General features: G+C 35.1%; 1 protein-coding gene across 1 annotated transcript in view; it reads right to left on the reverse strand.

Annotated features, from left to right (window-relative positions):
* Positions 1 to 2800: 2800 nt before the first annotated feature.
* HELLS (helicase, lymphoid specific) overlaps positions 2801 to 21324 on the reverse strand; it is a 39001-nt gene continuing 20477 nt past the window's right edge. The window contains exons 11-22 of the mRNA XM_059899251.1: positions 19376 to 19572; positions 16751 to 16847; positions 15278 to 15439; positions 13554 to 13693; positions 13313 to 13451; positions 11905 to 11988; positions 11702 to 11821; positions 11017 to 11133; positions 10510 to 10669; positions 5150 to 5246; positions 4917 to 4993; positions 2801 to 3350 (exon numbers count right to left, since the gene is read on the reverse strand). Of these exons, the coding sequence (XP_059755234.1) occupies positions 3256 to 3350; positions 4917 to 4993; positions 5150 to 5246; positions 10510 to 10669; positions 11017 to 11133; positions 11702 to 11821; positions 11905 to 11988; positions 13313 to 13451; positions 13554 to 13693; positions 15278 to 15439; positions 16751 to 16847; positions 19376 to 19572 (1485 nt within the window). The 3' untranslated portion in view covers positions 2801 to 3255. The remainder of the gene's footprint in view (positions 3351 to 4916; positions 4994 to 5149; positions 5247 to 10509; positions 10670 to 11016; positions 11134 to 11701; positions 11822 to 11904; positions 11989 to 13312; positions 13452 to 13553; positions 13694 to 15277; positions 15440 to 16750; positions 16848 to 19375; positions 19573 to 21324) is intronic.

Here is a 21324-nt window from a genome sequence, read left to right on the forward strand (position 1 = left end):
AGTTAATGATATAGAGGAATCTAAAAAGTAGTTAAGACTCAGAGGAAGAAATAAAAAAGACCCAGAGATGTGACTTGGGGGCTGATCTGTAGATTGATCTGACTGGAGGAGATAGATTTGTGAAAGGGAGATCAGGAAAAATTATGGACAAATTAATCTATCCTTTAGGGCTGCATTTCTCCACTGGAACCTGTGGACATAGCTCAGGAATTTGAGTTTTAAAATGTGTATTCATTTCAATCAGATCTAAACAAAATGTATAACAAGTACACTATAGATCACATGAATGACCAACTACTATACAGTCAAGTACAGCTACCTGTGAGTGTTCATACTTTCCAATTATATTGGTACCAAGTAACATCTAAGAGAGACAGTATTTTTATTGCATCTGGCTGCCATCTGCTTGGTGCTGTTGTCAAACTCATGTCCTAGATATACACCATAGGACTACATTACAACATGTTGTATTTTAAGCTTAGTTTGCCACCTCTAAGCCAGAAATAAAAATGTAAAAATTTGTTTTTATAATTCACTTTAAAAGTCATTTCAACTTTTAATCAAACCTGTTTAGAGTTAAAATCATTACCTAAGTTAGAGACGTAAAATGTATATGATGGAAAGACAAGCTTCACTAGATTTCGACAAGTTACCTCTTCTCTGAATGTAGCAATGGTTGTAAACCAAGTGATAACAGTAAGTGATTCCAAAGAAATAAAGACCAAAAGATATCTTTAATTTTACTCATAAATATGATTCCTTGGGCTTGATTTTTATAACCATAATCAATGATAAAGTATTAATACATAGTATGTTATTTGTGAAGATGTACTAATACAGCAAATAGAATCATAAAAACTTAAGTAGCATTAACTTAAAAAACTCAAAACCAAAACAATCTTATGAAGTAAGAGTACAGAATTTAAAACCAGAAGCACTTATTTAATGTTTTGAATATAAACATTAGTGCATTCCAGGCTTTTCATAAAGTATTACTTCAAAGTTCTAAGACTAAAAAATCAAATACAATTGCTAAGACATTAGTGAAAGATTCCATCAAACATATTTGCCTGGAAATGTTCAAGTACCACTTTCACTATACCTCTCAGTACATTCAGGAACTGCCTCATAATACAGAAGAATGACTCACCGAACGATAAAGCTAATGAAGTATTTTTCTTGGCAATTTGATCAAGTGAGGGAAGACAAATCCTGGTCTGAGAATACCTTTTTATACAGATGAAGCAGGGAGCATTTGTTTCAGTATCATGGAGTGAATACATCTGTTCCTCTTGCCCCTTAAACTAAAATAACAATAAAAGGATGAAAGAGTCATTAAACTCCCAGAAAAGAAAACACAGGAGATGACAACACAAGATTTCAGAAGTTGAAAAATAACTGCATGGGAGGTAACAGTCTTAAAGGGCTGGAGAACAAGTTCATACAGTTCAGATTTGGGATCGTTTATCAGGCAACCAAGTAAAAATATCAAGTAGGCAGTTGGAAGTGAGTTCAGGAGAAAGATTCTGGATGGAGATATAAACCTGAGTCATCACCACATAGCTGGCATTTAATTTAATACACAGTTGGCATTTAAAGCAACAAGACCATCAAGGGAGCCCACTTGGGAGATTCTAATGTTAAGGAGTCAAAGACATAAGAAAAAAATAGCAAAGGAGATTGAGAAAGAACCAGAGAAGTAGGAAGAACCAGGCAAATGTGTCTGCTGAAAACCTAGCAAACTAAAGAAATGGTTTAGTGGAAATTAAACTATGTGAAATGCTGCTGAAAGATCAAGTAAATGAGGTCGTAGAGAGAGGTCACTGGAGACTTTAAAAATCTGACTGGAATGGGTTTAGGAAAAAAATGGAAGCGAAACAAGTCAGTGAATACAGACTTTTCAAGGAGTTTCCTGTAAAACAAGAAATGGGGCCTTTCTGTTGGCTCTACCTAGGACAGACTATATGCATAAAAGTAAACGATACATGGGCACAGATGCTGGTAGGTTTACAGATGCAGTGGTGGCCAAGTTCTTTTCTGATCATTTTTATTTTCTCTGTGTGGACAGGGAGCAAGGCCAGAGGGAGGAGGTATTAGAAATGTGAGGACAGAGATAAACCCATGAAATAATCATTTGAGCTCAATGTAAGAGAATGGATTAGGAAAACTTAGTATGACTACTAAGCAACCAACTAAGGTTACGATGATGATTTGTCAGCAATTGGTAAACATTTCCACTTTGAAAAAAATCCACTCTGTAGTCTATTCTTTCCTTTGGCTGAATATTCTCTCAAAATAGTTTTTCTTCTGAGTCCTAGGTTCCATTACCCTAAGGCAGAGAGAATCTCATCTACATTTGAATATACATGGCAGCAAGAATAACAACCTACACAAAAATGTATGGTTCAGGGAGCATTCAGTTTTCATATACATATAGGGCCTAAATGGTTCCCATTCTGCTCCTCTGTTATGGATCTTGTGTTACTTATATTCCTAAGCCTTATTTTAACCTCTCCCTGCTATAAATTTTCAGGGTCCCTTTTCTCTTGTTCCGTTCTTGGTTTGCATGGTACACTGCCACTTCCAATTTCTGGTCTTTTGTCAAGAACCTATAATTTCTTCCAGAGCCTTCTCTGCATTGACCCAAGGTCCAGCTGAAATCTTTATATGACATATGTGTATAGTACTAATGAATGAAAGAGTTACCATAATGTTGAATCGCAATGCCAGTCAAGACTTTTGCTATTATTTCACCTGAGCCATTATTTATCTGAAAAAATAATCTGATGAGATCATCTTATAACAAACATTTATTTGGCAAACTATTTTATAGAAAGAGACCCTAAAAATCAAACCATTTCTTATTTAAACAATAGACAGTATAATCCCAATCTTTCCCCCATCCAAAGCCTACTCCATAACTGAAGTACCAAAAGCCCATGAACTGTACTGCTAAAAAGGAGGGTGGGGGAAAGACATTAAACTTCCACAGGAAGACTGTATAAATCTGGCAGTGGTTAAGGACAGACACATCAGCCTATACCCAAGAGTACTATCGAGTCTGAAAAATTAACTGAAACTTACTATGAATATGTCTTTGCTCTTAATAAGGCTCAGAAACTTATGCAATGGTACAAGTTATATTATGTAAACTGATATAATCAAAGAAGTAGGGTGAAAAATCGGGATTTTAACACCAATACAGATCACTAGATGTAAACAAGAACTTTTTAAAGACATTCTTTTAGCTCCAATTTAAAACAAACATTCAGGACTGGAATCTTCAGAATTTTCTAGTATCTTGAAAATCCCCATCTTCTCTTTAATTGGTCCTGAGGCATTCATTTGATCTAAGAGAAAAATATATAAACAAGTTTTTTTTTTTTTAAGTATAAGAACTTAAAAAGAAATCTTAAAAGAGAGGTCCACTATGTTTTTATGAAAAGTGAGTCATCTGTCCAAAATTTTCAAATCCACAGAAATGTGGGCCACTTTAGCAAAAAAGTACACTCTTATTAAAACTAGAACTGTCCTCCAGGGAACAAACAAACTGAAACATCAGTTTGCTAATCAAAATCACTTCTGCTGTATTTAAGATATACAGATACACAGCAATAAACAACGCCAATCTGAATTATGTTCTGAGAGATATTAAAAAAAAAAGCCCAATTACGGTTAGTTTAAAAGCAGGAAAGCAAAACACCATGAAAATATATCTTTATACACTCCCATAGCTAATATGAAATCTTTTACATTTTTGTCTATATGATAGCTATTGGAATGAAATCACTACTGGTTTTAATTTGCATTCTCTGATTTCTAGGGAGATTGAAGCATCTTTTTATGTTCGCTGGCTGTTTCTTTCTCTCCCGGTAATCGTCTGCTCTTAAGTTGTCCAGTTTTCTTGTTGATATTCAGTTATTTATATATGATAAACATTTCCTGTGTGCCGTGTGCTGCAAATATTTGTGGTTTGTCTCTTATCTGTTTACGGTATTGTTTGTTTTTACAGAAGCCTTTAAATTAATAAAATCTATTAATCTCTTCATTTAGTTTGAGAGTTTTGTACACTGTTTAAGAATCCTTTTCCTGGACTTCCTTGGTGACGCAGTGGTTAAGAATCCGCCTGCCAACGCAGGGGACACGGGTTCAAGCCCTGGTCTGGGAAGATCCCACATGCCGCGGAGCAAGTAAGCCCGTGAGCCACAACTACTGAGCCTGCGCTCTAGAACCCACGAGCCACAACTACTGAGCCCGAGTGCCTAGAGCCTGTGCTCCGCAACGAAGAGTAGCCCCTGCTTGCTGCAACTAGAGAAAGCCCGTGCGCAGCAACAAAGACCCAATGCAGCCAAAAATAAATAAAAATAAAAATTAAAAAATTTATTAAAAAAAAAAAAGGACAATGGGTAAGGGGGGGGAGGAGTCGGCCAATTCCGGAATGCAGGTCATTTTATTGGACAAATAACCCAGTTTTTCCAACAAATCGATGGCATGGAAAAACAAAAGTGAGGAGGGTGATATAGAAGAAAAGAGATATAGCAAACAATGACATTTGGATCCTGATTCCAACCGTAAGAAGATTTGAGACAACTGGAGAAATCTGGATATGAACTGGGTATTAGCTGATATTAAGGTTTTAGGGCCAACTCTCTTAAATGTAATAATGACATAGTGACTATGTTTAAAAACATGTTCTTCTCAGTAGAAGATGCCTAAGAAAGTGGCTATGGCTAAAATGTCATGAGATTAACATTCTGATTAAAGAAAATGGCAATGAAATAAAATTGGCTAAATGTTGTAAACTATTAACCGCAGAATGAATTATCCACAGAGGTATATTATACTATTCTCTCTACTTATGTATATGTTTCAAAGTTTCTGTAAAAATAATAAGTAAAACCATGAGAGATACTTACCAAGGAGATCACTTCGATCTAACAACAACTCCAGATCTTTATCACTAATGACCTTCTCTCTTGATCCTTTTACTTCCCTATAAGGAAACAAGATATTCACATCTATATGATCTTTATCACTAATGACCTTCTCTCTTGATCCTTTTACTTCCCTATAAGGAAACAAGATACTCACATCTATATGATAAATCAAAACTATGCATTATATTTTTCTAAAATTAAAACAATCTTACCTTTCATAATCTCTAGATTTTAATAATTCCATTAATTCCTTAGGGTCTAAAAAGTTCTTAGATTGATTTAATCCAGATTGACCACCTTTGAAATGATCTAGAAAAAATTTTCAAGAAATTCAAAACACTCAAAATTGCCTTTAAAACCAAAATACAGTACATTACAAACCTATCAGAATGCCTTACATTAAAAAGGACAGACAAACCAAGTGTTGGTAAAAAAAAGAAAAGCAACTGCAATTAATCATACTTTGCTGGTGGGAGTGTAAAATGGTTGGGGAAAAGTTTGGTAGTTGTCTATAGGTAAACATACACCCACTCTAAGACCAAGAACAAATACATACATATGTCCATAAATATTTGTATAAGAGGAGCTTATGCATAAGAACCAAAATCTGTAAACAATTCAAACATCAATCAACAAAAGAATGGATGAATTATTCAGCATTTTTTTTGTTTAAACTGCAGACTTCTAACACACACAACATAGATGAATCTCAAAATATTATGTAGAATATAAGTAGCTAGGCAAAAAAAAGAATACATACAAGTGAATCCAGGTATAAAGTTGAAGGAAAAACTAACCTATATGACAAAAATTGGAATAGTGGTTGCCTTCTAGTGAGGGGAAGGGAGCCTCGGAAATGACTAGAAAGGGAAACTTTCTCGGATGTTGGAAATGTTCACTACCTCGATCTGGATAATAATTAATTGAGTATATACATTTGTTATAGACATCAAGCTGTACACTTAGCTGGGAATTTTACTGTATGTATATTATACCTCAATAAAACATTGTCAGCATTTTAAAAATTCCTTTCAAATTGTTCTCTGAAATTAATCTCTAAAATTACTAAAAGTAAAACTTGGGAAAATAAAACTATAAACCGTACCTAATTTAAACCAGATTCAAAACAAAACAGAATTTATTTCATAATTCAAGTCCCTAAAAGCAGCACAGGTGAAAAATTTTTAATTTGCACAACATCTTATTAGGACCAAGTTCCTTTTTCCTCCAATGGAAATTCTAACTACAATCTGAATGCTCCATCAAATCAAATTAAAGAGGTCTAAAGCCTAATCCACAATTTCCCTCAAAATGAGATATACTGGAGAAAGTATTTGCAAGTAGAAAAGTAGCATAAAATAAATTGATAGCAATTTTCAACATTATTATGATTTTTCTAGGCTTCAAAACTTATATAAGATGATTTTCAACTTTTCTTATGGCAGCCATCAAGCCATTTATCCAACAGAATTTTATATTGAATAAATAAAAGCAGAACTCCAAGGAATATCAGGGAACAGAACATAAAATGCCAATGCCTCACCCACTTCACTTTCCCTATCCTCAGAATCTTATCTAGATTAAAAAAAAAAAAATACTGTGTTTTTAATATTCTGTTATTGAAACTATGAAAAGGGCATACTGGAGTCAAATATTTTTGAAATAGTGGGTTCAACAAAGTAAACAGATTTTATTGTAGCACTACTTCAATATACCTTTTTTTAAAAAATTATTTATTTATTATTTATTTATTATTTTTATTTTTGGCTGTGTTGGGTCTTTGTTTCTGTGTGAGGGCTTTCTCCAGTTGCGGCGAGTGGGGGCCACTCTTCATCGCGGTGCGCAGGCCTCTCACTATCGCGGCCTCTCTTGTTGCGGAGCACAGGCTCCAGACGCTCAGGCTCAGTAGTTGTGGCTCATGGGCCCAGTTGCTCCGCGGCATGTGGGATCTTCCCAGACCAGGGCTCGAACCCGTGTCCCCTGCATTGGCAGGCAGACTCTCAACCACTGCGCCACCAGGGAAGCCCCAATATACCTTTAATATTCTAATATTTAATATATTTTACTTGCAAGAAGAGGCTTAGAAGTTTTCTTAAAGCATTTTGGCACACAAATCTCTTATCAAGAATAAACAGTAGGGGGCTTCCCTGGTGGCGCAGTGGTTAAGAATCCACCTGCCAATGCAGGGGACATGGGTTTGAGCCCTGGTCCGGGAAGATCCCACATACCGCGGAGCAACTAAGCCCGTGCGCCACAACTACTGAGCCTGTGCTCTAGAGCCCGTGAGCCACAACTACTGAGCCCGTGTGCTGCAACTACTGAAGCCCACGCACCTAGAGCCCGTGCTCCGCAGCAAGAGAAGCCACCGCAATGAGAAGCCCGCGCACCGCAAGGAAGAGTAGCCCCGCTCGCTGCAACTAGAGAAAGCCCACATGCAGCAACGAAGACCCAACGCAGCCAAAAATAAATAAAATAAATAAATTTATAAATAAATAATAAAAAAAAAAAAAAAAAAAAAAAGAATAAACAGTAGGGGCTTCCCTGATGGTGCAGTGGCTAAGAATCCACCTGCCAATGCAGGGGACACGGGTTCGAGCCCTGGTCTGGGAAGATCCCACATGCCGTGGAGCAACTAAGCCCATACGCCACAACTACTGTGCCTGTGCTCTAGAGCCCGCGAGCCACAACTACTGAAGCCCGCGCGCCTAGAGCCTGTGCTCCGCAACGAGAAGCCTGTGCACCGCAACAAAGAGTAGCCCTTGCTCGCCGCAACTAGAGAAAGCCCACGCACAGCAACAAAGACCCCACGCACAGCAACGAAGACCCAACGCAGCCAAAAACAAATAAATAAAATAAATAAATTTATTTTAAAAAAAGGATAAACATTAACAATAACATCATACTCAACAGTGAAAAGCTGAAAGCTTTTCCTAGAAAATCAGGAGCAAGACAAGGATGGCTACTCTCATCACTTCTATTTACACAGTATGGTAAGTTCCAGCCTCAGCAGTCAGACAAGAAAAAGAAAAGGCATCCAAATTGGAAGGGAAGAAGTACAACTATCACTATTTGCAGATGACACAATACTGTATCAAGAAAAAACTAAAGTCTCCACAAAAAACTGTTAGAGCTAATAAATGAATTCAGCAAAGCTGCAGGATACAAGATTAATTAATATACAGAAATCTGTTGCATTTCTATACACTAATAATAAACTATCAGAAAGCAGAAGTAAAAAAACAATCGCATCAAGAATGAAATATCTAAGAGTAAACTTAACCAACAAGGTGAAAGAAGCATTGGAAGAATTAATATTGTTAAAATGTCCATACTACCCAAAGCAATCTACAGATTTCATGCAATCTCTACCAAAATACCCATGGCATTTTTCACAAAACTGGACAAGTAATCCCAACATTTGTATGGAACCACAAAAGACCTCTCCAAAACAAAAGCAATCTTGAGAAAAAAGACCAAAGCTGGAGGAATCATGCTCCCTGACTTCAGACTATGCTACAAAGCTACAGTAATCAAAACAGCATGGTACTTGCACAAACACACACACATAGATCAATGGAACAGAATAGAGAGCACAGAAATAAACCCAAAGCACTTATGTTCAAATAATCTATGAAAAGTAGGCAAAAACATACAATGAAGAAAAGACAGTCTCTTCAAAAAACTGGATAGCTACATATAAAAGAATGAAACTAGCACATTTTCTCACACCATAAACAAAAATAAACTCAAAATGAATTAAAGACCTAAACTAAGACCTGAAACCATAAAACTCCTACAAGAAACTATAGGCAATATATTCTTTGACATTGGTCCTAGCAGTATTTTTTAGATCTGTCTCCTCAGGCAAGGGAAACAAAAGCAAAAAAAATAAACAAATGGAACCTAGTCAGACATAAATGTTTTGCACAGTAAGGAAACCATCAATAAAATGAGACGGCAACCTACTGAATGGGAAAAACTATTTGCAAACTCTATGTCTGATAGGGGTTAATATCCAAAATATTATAAACAGCTCATACAACTCAATATCAAAAAACCCCAAACAACTGATTAAAAAACTGGCAGACCTGAATAGACATTTTTCCAAAGAACATCTATAGATGGCCAACAGGCACATGAAGATGCTCAATATCGCTATTCATCAGAGAAATACAAATCAAAACCACAATGAGATATCACTTCACACCTGTCAGAATGGCTATCATCAAAAAGTCTACAAATAACAAGTGTTGGCAACAATGTGGAGAAAAGGGAACCCTAGTATGCTGTTGGTGGGAATGGTGGGAAAACAGTATGAAGGTTCCTCAAAAAAACTAAAAACAGAACTACCATATGATCCAGCAATTCCACTCCTGGGTATATATCCAAAGAAAACAAAAATAATAATTTGAAAAGATACATGCATCCCAATGTTCACAGCAGCATTATTTACGATAGCCAAGATACGGAAACAACCTAAGTGTCCATCAACAGATGAATGGGTAAAGATGAATGATTAAAGAGAAATACAAAATGGAATATTATTCATCATAAAAAAGAATGAAATTCTGCCATTTGAAACGTGCATGAACCTAGAGGTTATTAAGCTTAGTGAAATAAGTCAGACAGAGAAAGACAAATACTGTATGTTATCACTTATATGTGGAATCTAAAAAATAAAACAGATGAATAACAAAACAGACTCAGAGATATAGAAAAAAAACTAGTGGTTAGTGGGGAGAAGTGAGGGCAAGGTAGGGGTAGAGGATTAAGAGATATAAACTGCTATGTATAAAATAAATAAGCAAGGAGATTTTGTACAGCACAGATAATGACTTTATAAAAATACAGTCATTATTTTTTTTTAATAATTTTTTAAAAATTTATTTATGGCTGTGTTGGGTCTTTGTTTCTGTGCGAGGGCTTTCTCTAGTTGTGGCAAGCTGGGGCCACTCTTCATCGCGGTGCGCGGGCCTCTCACTATCGCGGCCTCTCTTGTTGCGGAGCACAGGCTCCAGACGCACAGGCCCAGTAGTTGTGGCTTACGGGCCCAGTTGCTCCGCGGCATGTGGGATCTTCCCAGACCAGGGCTCGAATCCGTGTCCCCTGCATTGGCAGGCAGATTCTCAACCACTACGCCACCAGGGAAGCCCCAGTCATTATTTTTTAATAACTTTAAATGGAGTATAAGCTATAAAAATTGTGAATCACTATGTTGTACACCTGAAACTAATACTAGAAATCAACTATACTTCAACAAAAAGTTTCTTTTTTTTAATGAAAAAAAGAATAATCAGTAACATCATGTCAATCCCCATGACAGTTTAAGATATGGCACTATAAAAGTATACTTGATACTCTTCACTGCCCCATTGTTCCTCATTTTAGACGCTAGTATTTTTCATTATGTCTATGGTCACACCAACCCAGCTTAGGTCTTCACAGCTCCAAATTCCCCACTGCCTATTTAAATCCTGCACTGATTTATTTTATAAAGAAAGTAACAATAACAAAAATTCACAACACACAATAGACAACTTAAGCAAAAAAAGTACTACAAAATGTTATTTACTTTTGTGGATGATCAACTTTTCCAGTTTTCTTTTAGCAGCTGCTCTTTCCACAATTTTCTGATCAATAGTATTTGCTGTAACAAGACGATATACAACAACTGGCTTTGTCTGACCAATTCTATGACATCTATCCTGGGCCTGAAGATCAGACTGGGGGTTCTTAAAGTTAAAAAGAAAAATAACATTTAACAGTTTAAGGTTAAAATTATTTAAACCCATACTATGTGGGTAAAGTCAATGAGCATGATCCAATCAGAATCTTTGTTTAAAAAGATTGATTAAAATTGAGTTAAGGTACTGTTTAAGTGCCTTAACTCAATTTAGACTTCTAGAGTGACTTCAGTGATAAAGTACGTTCAAGTCTTTACACACTGGACAAAGAAATGATTTTCATCTTAAAGTAGATACCTTTTCAAAACAGAAAAATGAAATTACAAAGTGTACAACGAAAGATTAAAAATTCAGAATGGAAATATAATCAGTATATTGCTACACTTCCAACTTACCCAATCACTATCATAAATGATAACAGTATCTGCTGCAGTCAAATTAATGCCCAGACCACCAGCTCGTGTACTCACTAAAAAGATAAACACATCTGGATCTGTGTTGAAGCTGTGCATCTAAAAGCAAAAGGGATGTAAACATAAGGAAGTAAGAAAGAAAGAAACTATTCCTGCCTGGAATGTGGATATAGAGCTGCATATTAATCAGCTATCTTATAACCGTTTGTTTACCAGCAAAGGAAGGGGGAGGGCAGTGGTGTCCCAAGGGATATAATAAGCCAGCATTCTTCAAGCTGGGTGTGAGTTCTTAAGCATCCATAGGACTTTTGATGTGGGATAAATAAATACTGAAAGCCACAGCAGCCATAAAGTTGAAAATGACCAATTTGGTGGAAAGAGATAAAATTATCAGACTCAACTCCCATGAAACAAAAAATCATGATCATGCCTATTGCCCAGGTTGTGGCCATAAACCAGAGGCCCTAGGATGTAGGTCCTTTTTTTTTTTTGGCCGTGCCATGCGGGATGTGGGATCTTAGTTCCCCAATCGAACCTGCAGTGGAAGCACGGAGTCTTAACAACTGGACCGCCAGGGAAGTCCCCAGGTCAGTTTTGAACATTACTTCAGAAATCAAGACAGGAGTTACAAAAAAGAATTAAGTATGTATGACATAAGCAGTCTTACATTTTTTTCTCTCTCTGAATAAGACATGGATCCATCAAGCCTGCTAAAGTTGAAATTTCTAAAGTGACAGTAATCCATCAAAATGTCCAACATTCTTGTCATTTGTGAAAAAAGCAGCACCTGAAATTTAAATATATCTTAGTATCTATACTGATGAATGAAGAATAATTAAACAACCAAAAATCCAATCAAAAGTACCATACCTTATGACCTCTGGTTTTTAGTTCTGGCAGCATTCGATCCAAAATTAAGAATTTCCCAGAATTTGTTACCAACTCTTCATCAATCTTAAAAGTGGGCAAAGAAAGGAAAAAAAAATTGTCACAACAACTGCTAATAATCTGTTTTTGTCAAAATAAAAACCATGTTAACAGTTTAATTTTCAATGACAAGTAAGTCCCTATAAAACTTTTTAAATTGACCTTGTTATTTGACCTTTTTAATCAGAAGATAAAAAAGGAAAAGGAAAGACATACTCAAGGAAAGACATACTCTACAATTTAAACCAATGATTTCACAAAAAACAAAATTCGGTTTAAGTGTGTAATCTATCCTCCCCACCCCTCTCCCCAAAATTTTGTATAACAGAACATTAAATTCAAACTTACTTAATGTTGAGGTTTATTCTTTATAACTGAGTACACTTTCAACCAAATGCGTATGAAAATTACTGCTAAAATTCTCAGTAGAAATTAAAGAAAGTATAAGAGCTTATAAGCAACCTAAGTATCCAAGATGAAATTTTTAACCTTCTGGTGAATATTAATTACCTTCAGAGATTATCTTCTTCCTTACTCAATGAAAAGCTTTAAAGCAGTTGGTCTCAAATAGGGGCAATTTTGCCCTCCACCCCCAGGGTATATTTGGCAGTGCCTGGAAGATACTTTAGGTTGACACAACTGGGGGAGGGAAATATTTTGGCATCTAGTGGCTAGAGGCTAGAGATGCTGGACAAATGGCCTATAGTCCACAAGACAGCACTTCCTTAACAAAGAATTATCTGGCCCAAAATGTCAATATTGACAAGGGTAAGGAACCCTGCTGTAAACTAGTACAAAACAGGGTTACTGAGGGTTACTGAGAACTGATTTCCTTTACTACTAGGTTGTTTTTCCATCAACTGCCTAAGAAAGCAGTTTCATTCATTTAATCTGAAAGCCCACAAATCAACATAACTTTTTGCTCTCTTCTGTGGCTATTTGTTGAGATTTAAGCAATGAGCAGCCAGACTGATTTTGACAAGCTGAATACTAATTAAAAGGAATACTGAAAAGGTGACAACAATCTCCAAAATAGACAGCAACTAAAACACAGAGTGGAAATCAACTGTGTTACTTAAAAAGTTATATTTCCAATATCACTCTAAATTTAGGAGGATTCCTAGCTGTTTACATAAAATATATAAATAAAAATATTAGTTAGCTTACATATAGAAAACCACCTTTATTCTAACATTCATAAAGTTCTCTGAATTTGGGGGGAGGAAGACAATCTTCATAAGACAAACATAACAGTATTTACTGTAAGTAATAATAATAATTAAAAAAATGACTTTCACCCAAAATAAAAAGTTACAGAAATCAAAACAGTATATTATTAAATAGTATTCACCTTAAACTCTTGAGTGACCGGGTCTATAGGGTACTCAATCAAATATGGATGATTACAGCACTTACGAAGTAGCATCATTATATTCTGCAGCTTCAGATTAACTTCAGATTCTATAGGGATATTTGTTTCCACAACAGCTCTGCACAAAATATATAATCCATGAATATGAGACATTAAAAAAAAAAAAGAAAAAAAAAAATCACAGTTTAAAGAATACTTAAATTTATTTTTAAACTCACACCTTTCTCGGTCTACCTCTGGCTGTATTTGGCTGATGAGTTTTTCCAATTCATTAGGGAAATCATCTATTTTGCTGTAATCTATTGACTTTCTCGTTCGCCGTTTTGGTCGTCCAGTGGGACTCAGCTCTACTGTTTCCTTCTAAAACAATAAATTAAAGAAATATCTTTTTAAAAAGCTATACTCTTAGTTATTTGTAGTGAGGTGGATGGACCTAGAGTCTGTCACACAGAGTAAAGTAAGTCAGAAAGAGAAAAACAAATACCATATGCTAACACACATGTATATGGAATCTAAAAAAAAAAAAAGTTCTGATGAACCCAGGAGCAGGACAGGAATAAAGACGCAGATATAGAGAATGGACTTGAGGACATGGGGGTTGGGGGAAGGGTAATCTGGGACGAAGTGAGAGAGTAGCATTGACATATATACACTACCAAATGTAAAACAGATAGCTAGTGGGAAGCAGCTGCATAGCACAGGGAGATCAGCTTGGTGCTTTGTGACCACCTAGAGGGGAGGGGTGGGGTGGGGGGGTGGGAGGGAGACCCAAGAGGGAGGGGATATAGGGATATATGTATACATATAGCTGATTCACTTTGTTATACAGCAGAAACTAACACACCTTTGTAAAGCAATTATACTCCAATAAAGATGTTAAAAAAAAAAAAAGATGTTAAAAAAAAAGCTATACTCTTATTAAATTCTATACACACACACAAAGTGGGGTATAATATTTTTATGTACAAAATGTTTTAACATATAAAGAAAAAAATAATTTTGTCTGTCATCATCAAGTTTAGTAATTTCCAAAGGCACAAAATCAAAGATCCATAAACTATAGCCAAATGTAAATTTTATCCTGTGAAATTTAATTGTTTTATTAACACTGATGACAATATCTGGAATCAGAGTTACTGCATTCATATCTCAATGGAAAAAATTAAGGATGGATAAAACTTCTGAACTTATATAAAGGAATTTAATAGCTTTGGGCTGAAATGAGGCTCCATATATCTGCACTACAGAGGGTATTTCTTTGGATTGGTATAATACTGCAATGAAATTCCTCCCAACAGGCAATTACTTTAATTTTCTAACAGTTAAAAAGCCAGAGATTCCCTTTAATTAAAATGAAAATGGGATAACAGTCTAATGGTTGTACAAAAACAGAAATGCATAATCATAAATACTTTGTAAAGAAATACACAGGTCCATGGCAAATAGTCAAAAATCTGGACATCTGAACAAGATTTAAGAGTCTCCTAATCTTCAGTTATAAGATAATCACATTCCAATTCAATTTCTTGTAATATGGTGGGTAACTAAAAAAGATATTTCTTTCAAATAGAGGATTTTATTAAATTTTTTGGCTACCAACAACCTCCTGTAAAAGGATTGTGTATTTGGGGTGACTGGTCTAGTTGGCAAGCCCTTAGTATATTGTGTGCTTGTTCAAATGTATTTCCAAGTCCATCCCCAGACAGTATTTCAGATGACTATAAAGCAATTAATGCAGGAACCATCACTTGAACTTTAGTAGGACCACAGAATTACTAGGAGACAATTTTTGCTATTGGCCTTATGCCTTATATTCCAGTTAGAAATTCACCCTCAACAAGTCATGAAAACAGGTGATGAGCCTTATATAAGACTGAAATCAACCATGAAATTTTCTATGCCAACTGTCATTTACAGGTAGGTTATTTCAAATCCACACTCTACCTCGCTGGATCCAAACATGTTTGCAATTGTACGGTTCACAATGGCTGTGTAAAAGATCTCTTGTTTCTTTGAAAGTGGTGCATAAACAACTACTTCTCGTTTAGGAGGAACTTCAAGGGCAACATCAGATTTTAGTCTTCTCAATAAGAAAGGTGTTAAAATCTATAATTTAAACATGAATAAACATATATAAACATTAAACATTTTTGTATTTTCAAGGAATACTCTCCCAAAATACCCCTTTACCCCTTCTTCCTCTTTTCTTCCTATATAAAACTATCACATCTCAAAAGGTGATATAAAATATTTCCTTGAAATTTTCCAGACCAAAAACCACCACATGACAAACTCATAGTGTTTATCTGTAACATTTTACAACTTATTAATTTTTCAAAAATTCTAGTATAACTTGAATATTTTAAAAAGCAGAAATAAGAAGGTGGTATCTGTACTTCTTAAGGATAAAGTTATAGCCCCCAGTTTTTAAAAGTGAGGTTTCGAATTAGTAGAAAACCAAAAGATCAACTGACCCAGAAAAGTAGGCATGAAAAGTTTCCTTCTATAAGTTCTAAAACTTCAGACTTAAAACTACTCTCCTTCATCAGCTGTGATGACAAGAGATTTCCACATTTATAAAACAGAGAAGCAATAGGTAATTATATCATTATTAAACTGCTTAGGTTTTTAAAAGAAAATCAACTTAAAAAAAATCATTTTATATCCTTTATAGGCTTACCTTTAAATTAGTAATTAATTTACATATAGATTAGGGCTCTGTATTTAAATACCTCAAAGGTATAGAGCAAAGCATAGAGAGACTTTAATTTTCCAGAGAAAGAGAGAACATTACCAGTAGTTTAAGAAAAAAGTATCTGTAGACAACAGCCCAGACACAAATATACCTACAGGCAACTATCAGAAAAAACGTGCAAATGATTTGGGGAAGTATGATTTGGGGTGTTATTTTTACTTTGATTTCTGTACTGTCTCACTTCAAAGTCAAAAAAACTTTTTCAAAAAGATTTTGAATAAAATTGTCAAAGCACAATTGAGAAGCTTTTCAGGCCCAATATGAAAACTAGGAGACCTTTGAAAGATTATGTTTGTTTAAAAATAGATAGGATAGATGGAGTTTGTACAAAACAGTAGAATGGAGCATACAAATAAGTAAATTATGCAACTATTGTTGGCAAACATTCCATAAAAATTTTCATTTTTGGCTGACAAACATGTCAGTAACCATTAGGGGTAAAATGAGTATACGTGAAAAGGACAAAATTTTGAAAAGCACTTTACTTCTGCTGTAACGCCATGAGACCCTAGCGGAGGGAAAAGGGCAGGAGAGTAAGTTAAATTTGGGGGCAGGGGGGCTCACTTTTCAAATTCTACCACAATGGGATGAACAGGTAATTTCTAGGGTTCCTTTTTCATTCTATGAGTCTCTAGTAAGCAGAATAAGAAAAAAGTCAAAACCTGGTGCAGCATATGCAATACATTCTGTTCTCTTTCTTTAGCAATAATATCTTCAGCAGTTTCAGACAGACTAGTGATATCAAACCAAGATTCAAAGCTGTAAAAGAAAAAAATTATTACAAGTTAACCTAACACATAAATCAATTATATTAACATGATATATGTTTTGCATTTTCAACTTTGTATTAATCTGTATATTATGAAGCAGATATTTTCTTAAAGGGAACATTTTTTCTGATTTATAAATATATTATCTTTTTTTTTTTTACATCTGTATCAGAGTATAATTGCTATACAGTGGTGTGTTAGTTTCTGCTTTATAACAAAGTGAACAGCTATACATATACATATACATATATCCCCATATCCCCTCCCCTCCTGCGTCTCCCTCCCACCCTCCCTATCCCACCCCTCTAGTTGGTCACAAAGCACTAAGCTGATCTCCCTGTGCTATGTGGATGCTTCCCACTAGCTATCTGTTTTACATTTGGTAGTGTATATATGTCCATGCCACTCTCTCACTTCGTCCCAGCTTACCCTTTCCACTCCCCATGCCCTCAAGTCCATTCTCTACATCTGCATCTTTATTCCTGTCCTGCCCCTAGGTTCTTCAGAACCATTTTTTTTTTAGATTCCAATAAATATATTATCTTAACAATAGTATGAACATCAAATAAACATTAAAGTACCCGTTTTTTCCTCTTTTTTAAAGGCAGACTTCATTAGGATATGTCTGGAGTCTTGGAAGCGTGACTATCCCATGTTCTCCTACAGATGGACCTTGAGATAGGTCCTCCTCTATTGGGGAATGTTGTCCTCTACGACGAAGCACGCAGCTTCGGGAGGGATGCACATGTCCCATGGGAGGAAGGGGACACTGGCCTAGCCAGCCAGGTCAGCCAAATCAACCCTAGCGATCAGTGGGGTGACAGATGTCACAGCCAGATTGCCCTCACATCCTAAGGTACACATTTTATGAAACATTTTAATAAAGTTAAAGAAATGAAAACTATCTCTGAATATCAAGGCCATATGATCTCTCTCTTTAGGTAAAAATGTGACCCACTACAGTGTTTTTAAAATTCAACATATATGTACCCTGATAATGGTATCTATTAATATCCTTAGTTCTTCACAATGTTAAAAAAAAAAAAAAACCCTATTAACATGAGCTATTAAATATAAGCATGTCTATACTAAGTAACACTATATTGTTAGTAAATACAATTGGGAAAAATGCCAACAACATTAATGCAGTAGTTACATCAGATATTCCCAAAATTTCAACAGCTCAGGCACATTTTATAAATTCAGATTCCCAGCTCCTCCCTCAGTGTTCTAACTCAGTGGAAATGCATAGGACCTGGAAATCTTGCCTTTTAATAAATGTTCCTTAAGACAGCCTGGCCTTGGGCTAATATCTGGTCACCAGAGGTGGAATACATTCTCCAGATAAAACATTAAAAGTTATTCTCCCATATAAAATTAACGTTCTTCCTTCACTGATGCCAAAGTAAGTATAAATCAATTATTTTGCCCTCCTGATTTTGATACTTCTATGTTAATTATTTTTAATGTCTGGTAAGATTATTTACTCTTCCGTTCTGAGTATACTAATGATTTTCTGAAAACTATGTTTATATTTTGATTTTTATTATATAAGCTAAGATTCAAACAGTTTCTAGAGTAAAAAGCATGAGGGTGAAACTGGGAGACCCTGGTTATATTTTTGACTCTGGCATTAACTAGTTATATTTTTAATAACTTGACACTTGGGTTTTCTTATGTGTGAGACAGGGGATGTATCAACCCCTATCCCTTCAACCTCTCTATCTCTTGTTTGTGAGAAGATAATGAGAAAAATACACCTGAAAGTGTTTCACAAAGTTAAGACAATAAGAAGCTTTATAAAAATATGTTAAGGCAGGGAATTCCCTGGCAGTCCAGTGGTTAAGACATTTGGGGCTTTCACTGCTGTGGGCCCAGGTTCGATCCCTGGTTGGGGAGTTAAGATCCCACAAGCCGTGCAGTGTGGCCAAAAAAAAAAAAAAAATTTTTTTTAAGGCAGCATAAAACAGTTTGTCTCTAATTAATCAATGCAATAAAAGCTTTTAGATAATCTTTTATTTACCTCCTCTCATAATTTGTGTCAAAAGTAGAACATACTTTTTGGGGGAAGGGGAATTGGAGGAAGGTGGTTAAAACGTACAAACTTCCAGTTATAAAGTAAATAAAGACCAGGGATGTAATGTACAACATATAGGAAAGTTGTTAAGAGTAGATCCTAAGAGTTCTCATCACAAGGAGAAAAACTTTTTCTTTTCATTTTATCTATTTGAGATAATGGATGTTAACTAAACCTACTGTGGTAATCACTTCACAATACATATAAATCAAACCGTCATACTGTACATCTTAAACTTGTACAGTGATATGTCAATTATTTCTCAATAAAACTGGAAAAAAATAAAATAAAAAGAGCAGAACATATATACCCCAAAGAACTGGCCAAAAGCTATCACTTTAATCCAGCTACCTAGAAGACAGAAATTAATTTTAACTATGAGCACAGATTTTGAGACAGTTAGAAAAACATAGGAAATAATTAAATAACCGCTTACCTACCTTTTCAAGTCATCAAATACATCTGGCAACAAAAAGTTCAGCAATGACCAAAGCTCTGATAAGTTGTTTTGCAAAGGAGTACCAGTCAAAAGAAGCTTATTATCCGCATTGAATCGTTTTAATTCCCTGATTAGGCGGCACTTCATGTTCTTAATCCTGTGTCCTTCATCTACTATTAAGTATTTCCAGTAGCAATTCTAGAAAAGGAATTCAGGGGAAACTTTTTATATGATGATCTCACAATTTTTCCTAAAAGCAATTTTAAAGATAAAACCTCTTTATTAGGAATGGATGTTCGATTTTATCAAATGGTATTTCTATACCTATTGAGATGATCATGTTTTCCTCTGATCTACTAAGAGAATGAGTTAATTTCCTAAAACTGATATATACTTGTGTTGCTGAAATAGACCTCACTTGGTCCTGAACTAATAAAGTCCACCTGCTGTTATATATTTCAGATCTCTCCATTCACATTCTTTAGTCAAAGCAGTCTGTAGTTTTCCTTTCTAATGCTCTGTCAAGTTTTAGTGTTATCTTGCAGTCCTAAAAAAAGAACTGAAGGACTTTATTAGTTCTATATGCTCTGAAACATTAAATATCGTTAGAATTTTCATTCTTGAAGCCCACATCTGAGATTGACACTCTTTTTTTTATCTGATGGTGTTCTCAACTTCTTACATAGTTATTGGTTTGTTTAGGTTTTTCCTTTCTTCTGGAGCTAATTTTGGTAATTTATATCTTCACAGAAAGCTAACCATTTACTTTCATTAAGTTGTCATGAAAATTGTTTTAATTTCTCATCTTTAATATCTGTGCTCTTTTATTTTGATTAAGCAAACTTAAGTTCCTCTGTTTTACTGTGTAAAAATACAGAAATATGCAATATTTCTGGGAAATATAAGTACCAAACTGGCAACTGTAGGTATCTTGGATAATGGGATTGGCAAATTGGGGGAAGAGTATGAAATGGGCCATCTTTTGCATTTTACTTTATACATTCATAGCAAAATGAAAAGAAAATTTTAAAATAATATTATGACTTCTTTAATAAAAAACTTGGAACTCTTTTTCTGATAAGGCAAACAAATCAGATAGGCTGAATAATCTCTCACTATATTTACCTTAACAAAATGAAACAAAATATACAACATCCTTCATAAATGAATAAGCAAAAGAGAAAACCCAATGCAACAGAAATGGTGAGGAATCTGATAAATGAAGTAGTAAATGGACTCATTTACTTCTGCTGCCACTCAGGAATAGGAGTCCTGTACCCCCAATGCCATCAACCCCTAAAGCTAGGATCCTTGAAATAATAACAAAAATTCAGTGAAAGGGAAAATTACAAAAATTCTAGCCACTGGCAAATGGAATTGACAAGGAAGCTTAGTGTTTCAATATGGTCTGGCTATGGTAATCAAAATAATTAGAAGATATTCATGTTATATTATTTAGTAGAAAACAGGTGTTTCAATAAGCAACATAAAGTATTACCATATTTATAAATTATACCTATATGCTAACAATAGTTATATAACACAGCAGTAGTAATTCTCAGGTAGAATTACAAGTGCTTTCAGGTCTTTCTGTACACTACTTTTTCCTACATGCAATATGTATTACTTTTACTGTGAAGAAATAACTGCAAACCACATTCCAAAGTTCTACCAGCACACAAGTAAAATCTGATATACAGTTGAATCTTGAGCAACACAAGTTTGAAATGCACAGGTCCACTCATATGCAGATTTTTTCAATAGTAAATACTACGTATGTACTACATGATTCACGAGTGGTTGAATCCAGATCCGGAACTGTGGATATGGAGGGCCCACTATAAAATACATGCAAACTTTCTACTGCACATAGGGTTGGCGCCCCTAACCCCCATGTTGTTCAAGGGTCAACTGTACTGGTCAGAGTCAAACAAAGCAGTAAAGAACTGT

The sequence above is a fragment of the Balaenoptera ricei genome, chromosome 16 (assembly GCF_028023285.1).
Source record: "Balaenoptera ricei isolate mBalRic1 chromosome 16, mBalRic1.hap2, whole genome shotgun sequence".
In the NCBI taxonomy this organism is placed as follows: domain Eukaryota; kingdom Metazoa; phylum Chordata; class Mammalia; order Artiodactyla; family Balaenopteridae; genus Balaenoptera; species Balaenoptera ricei.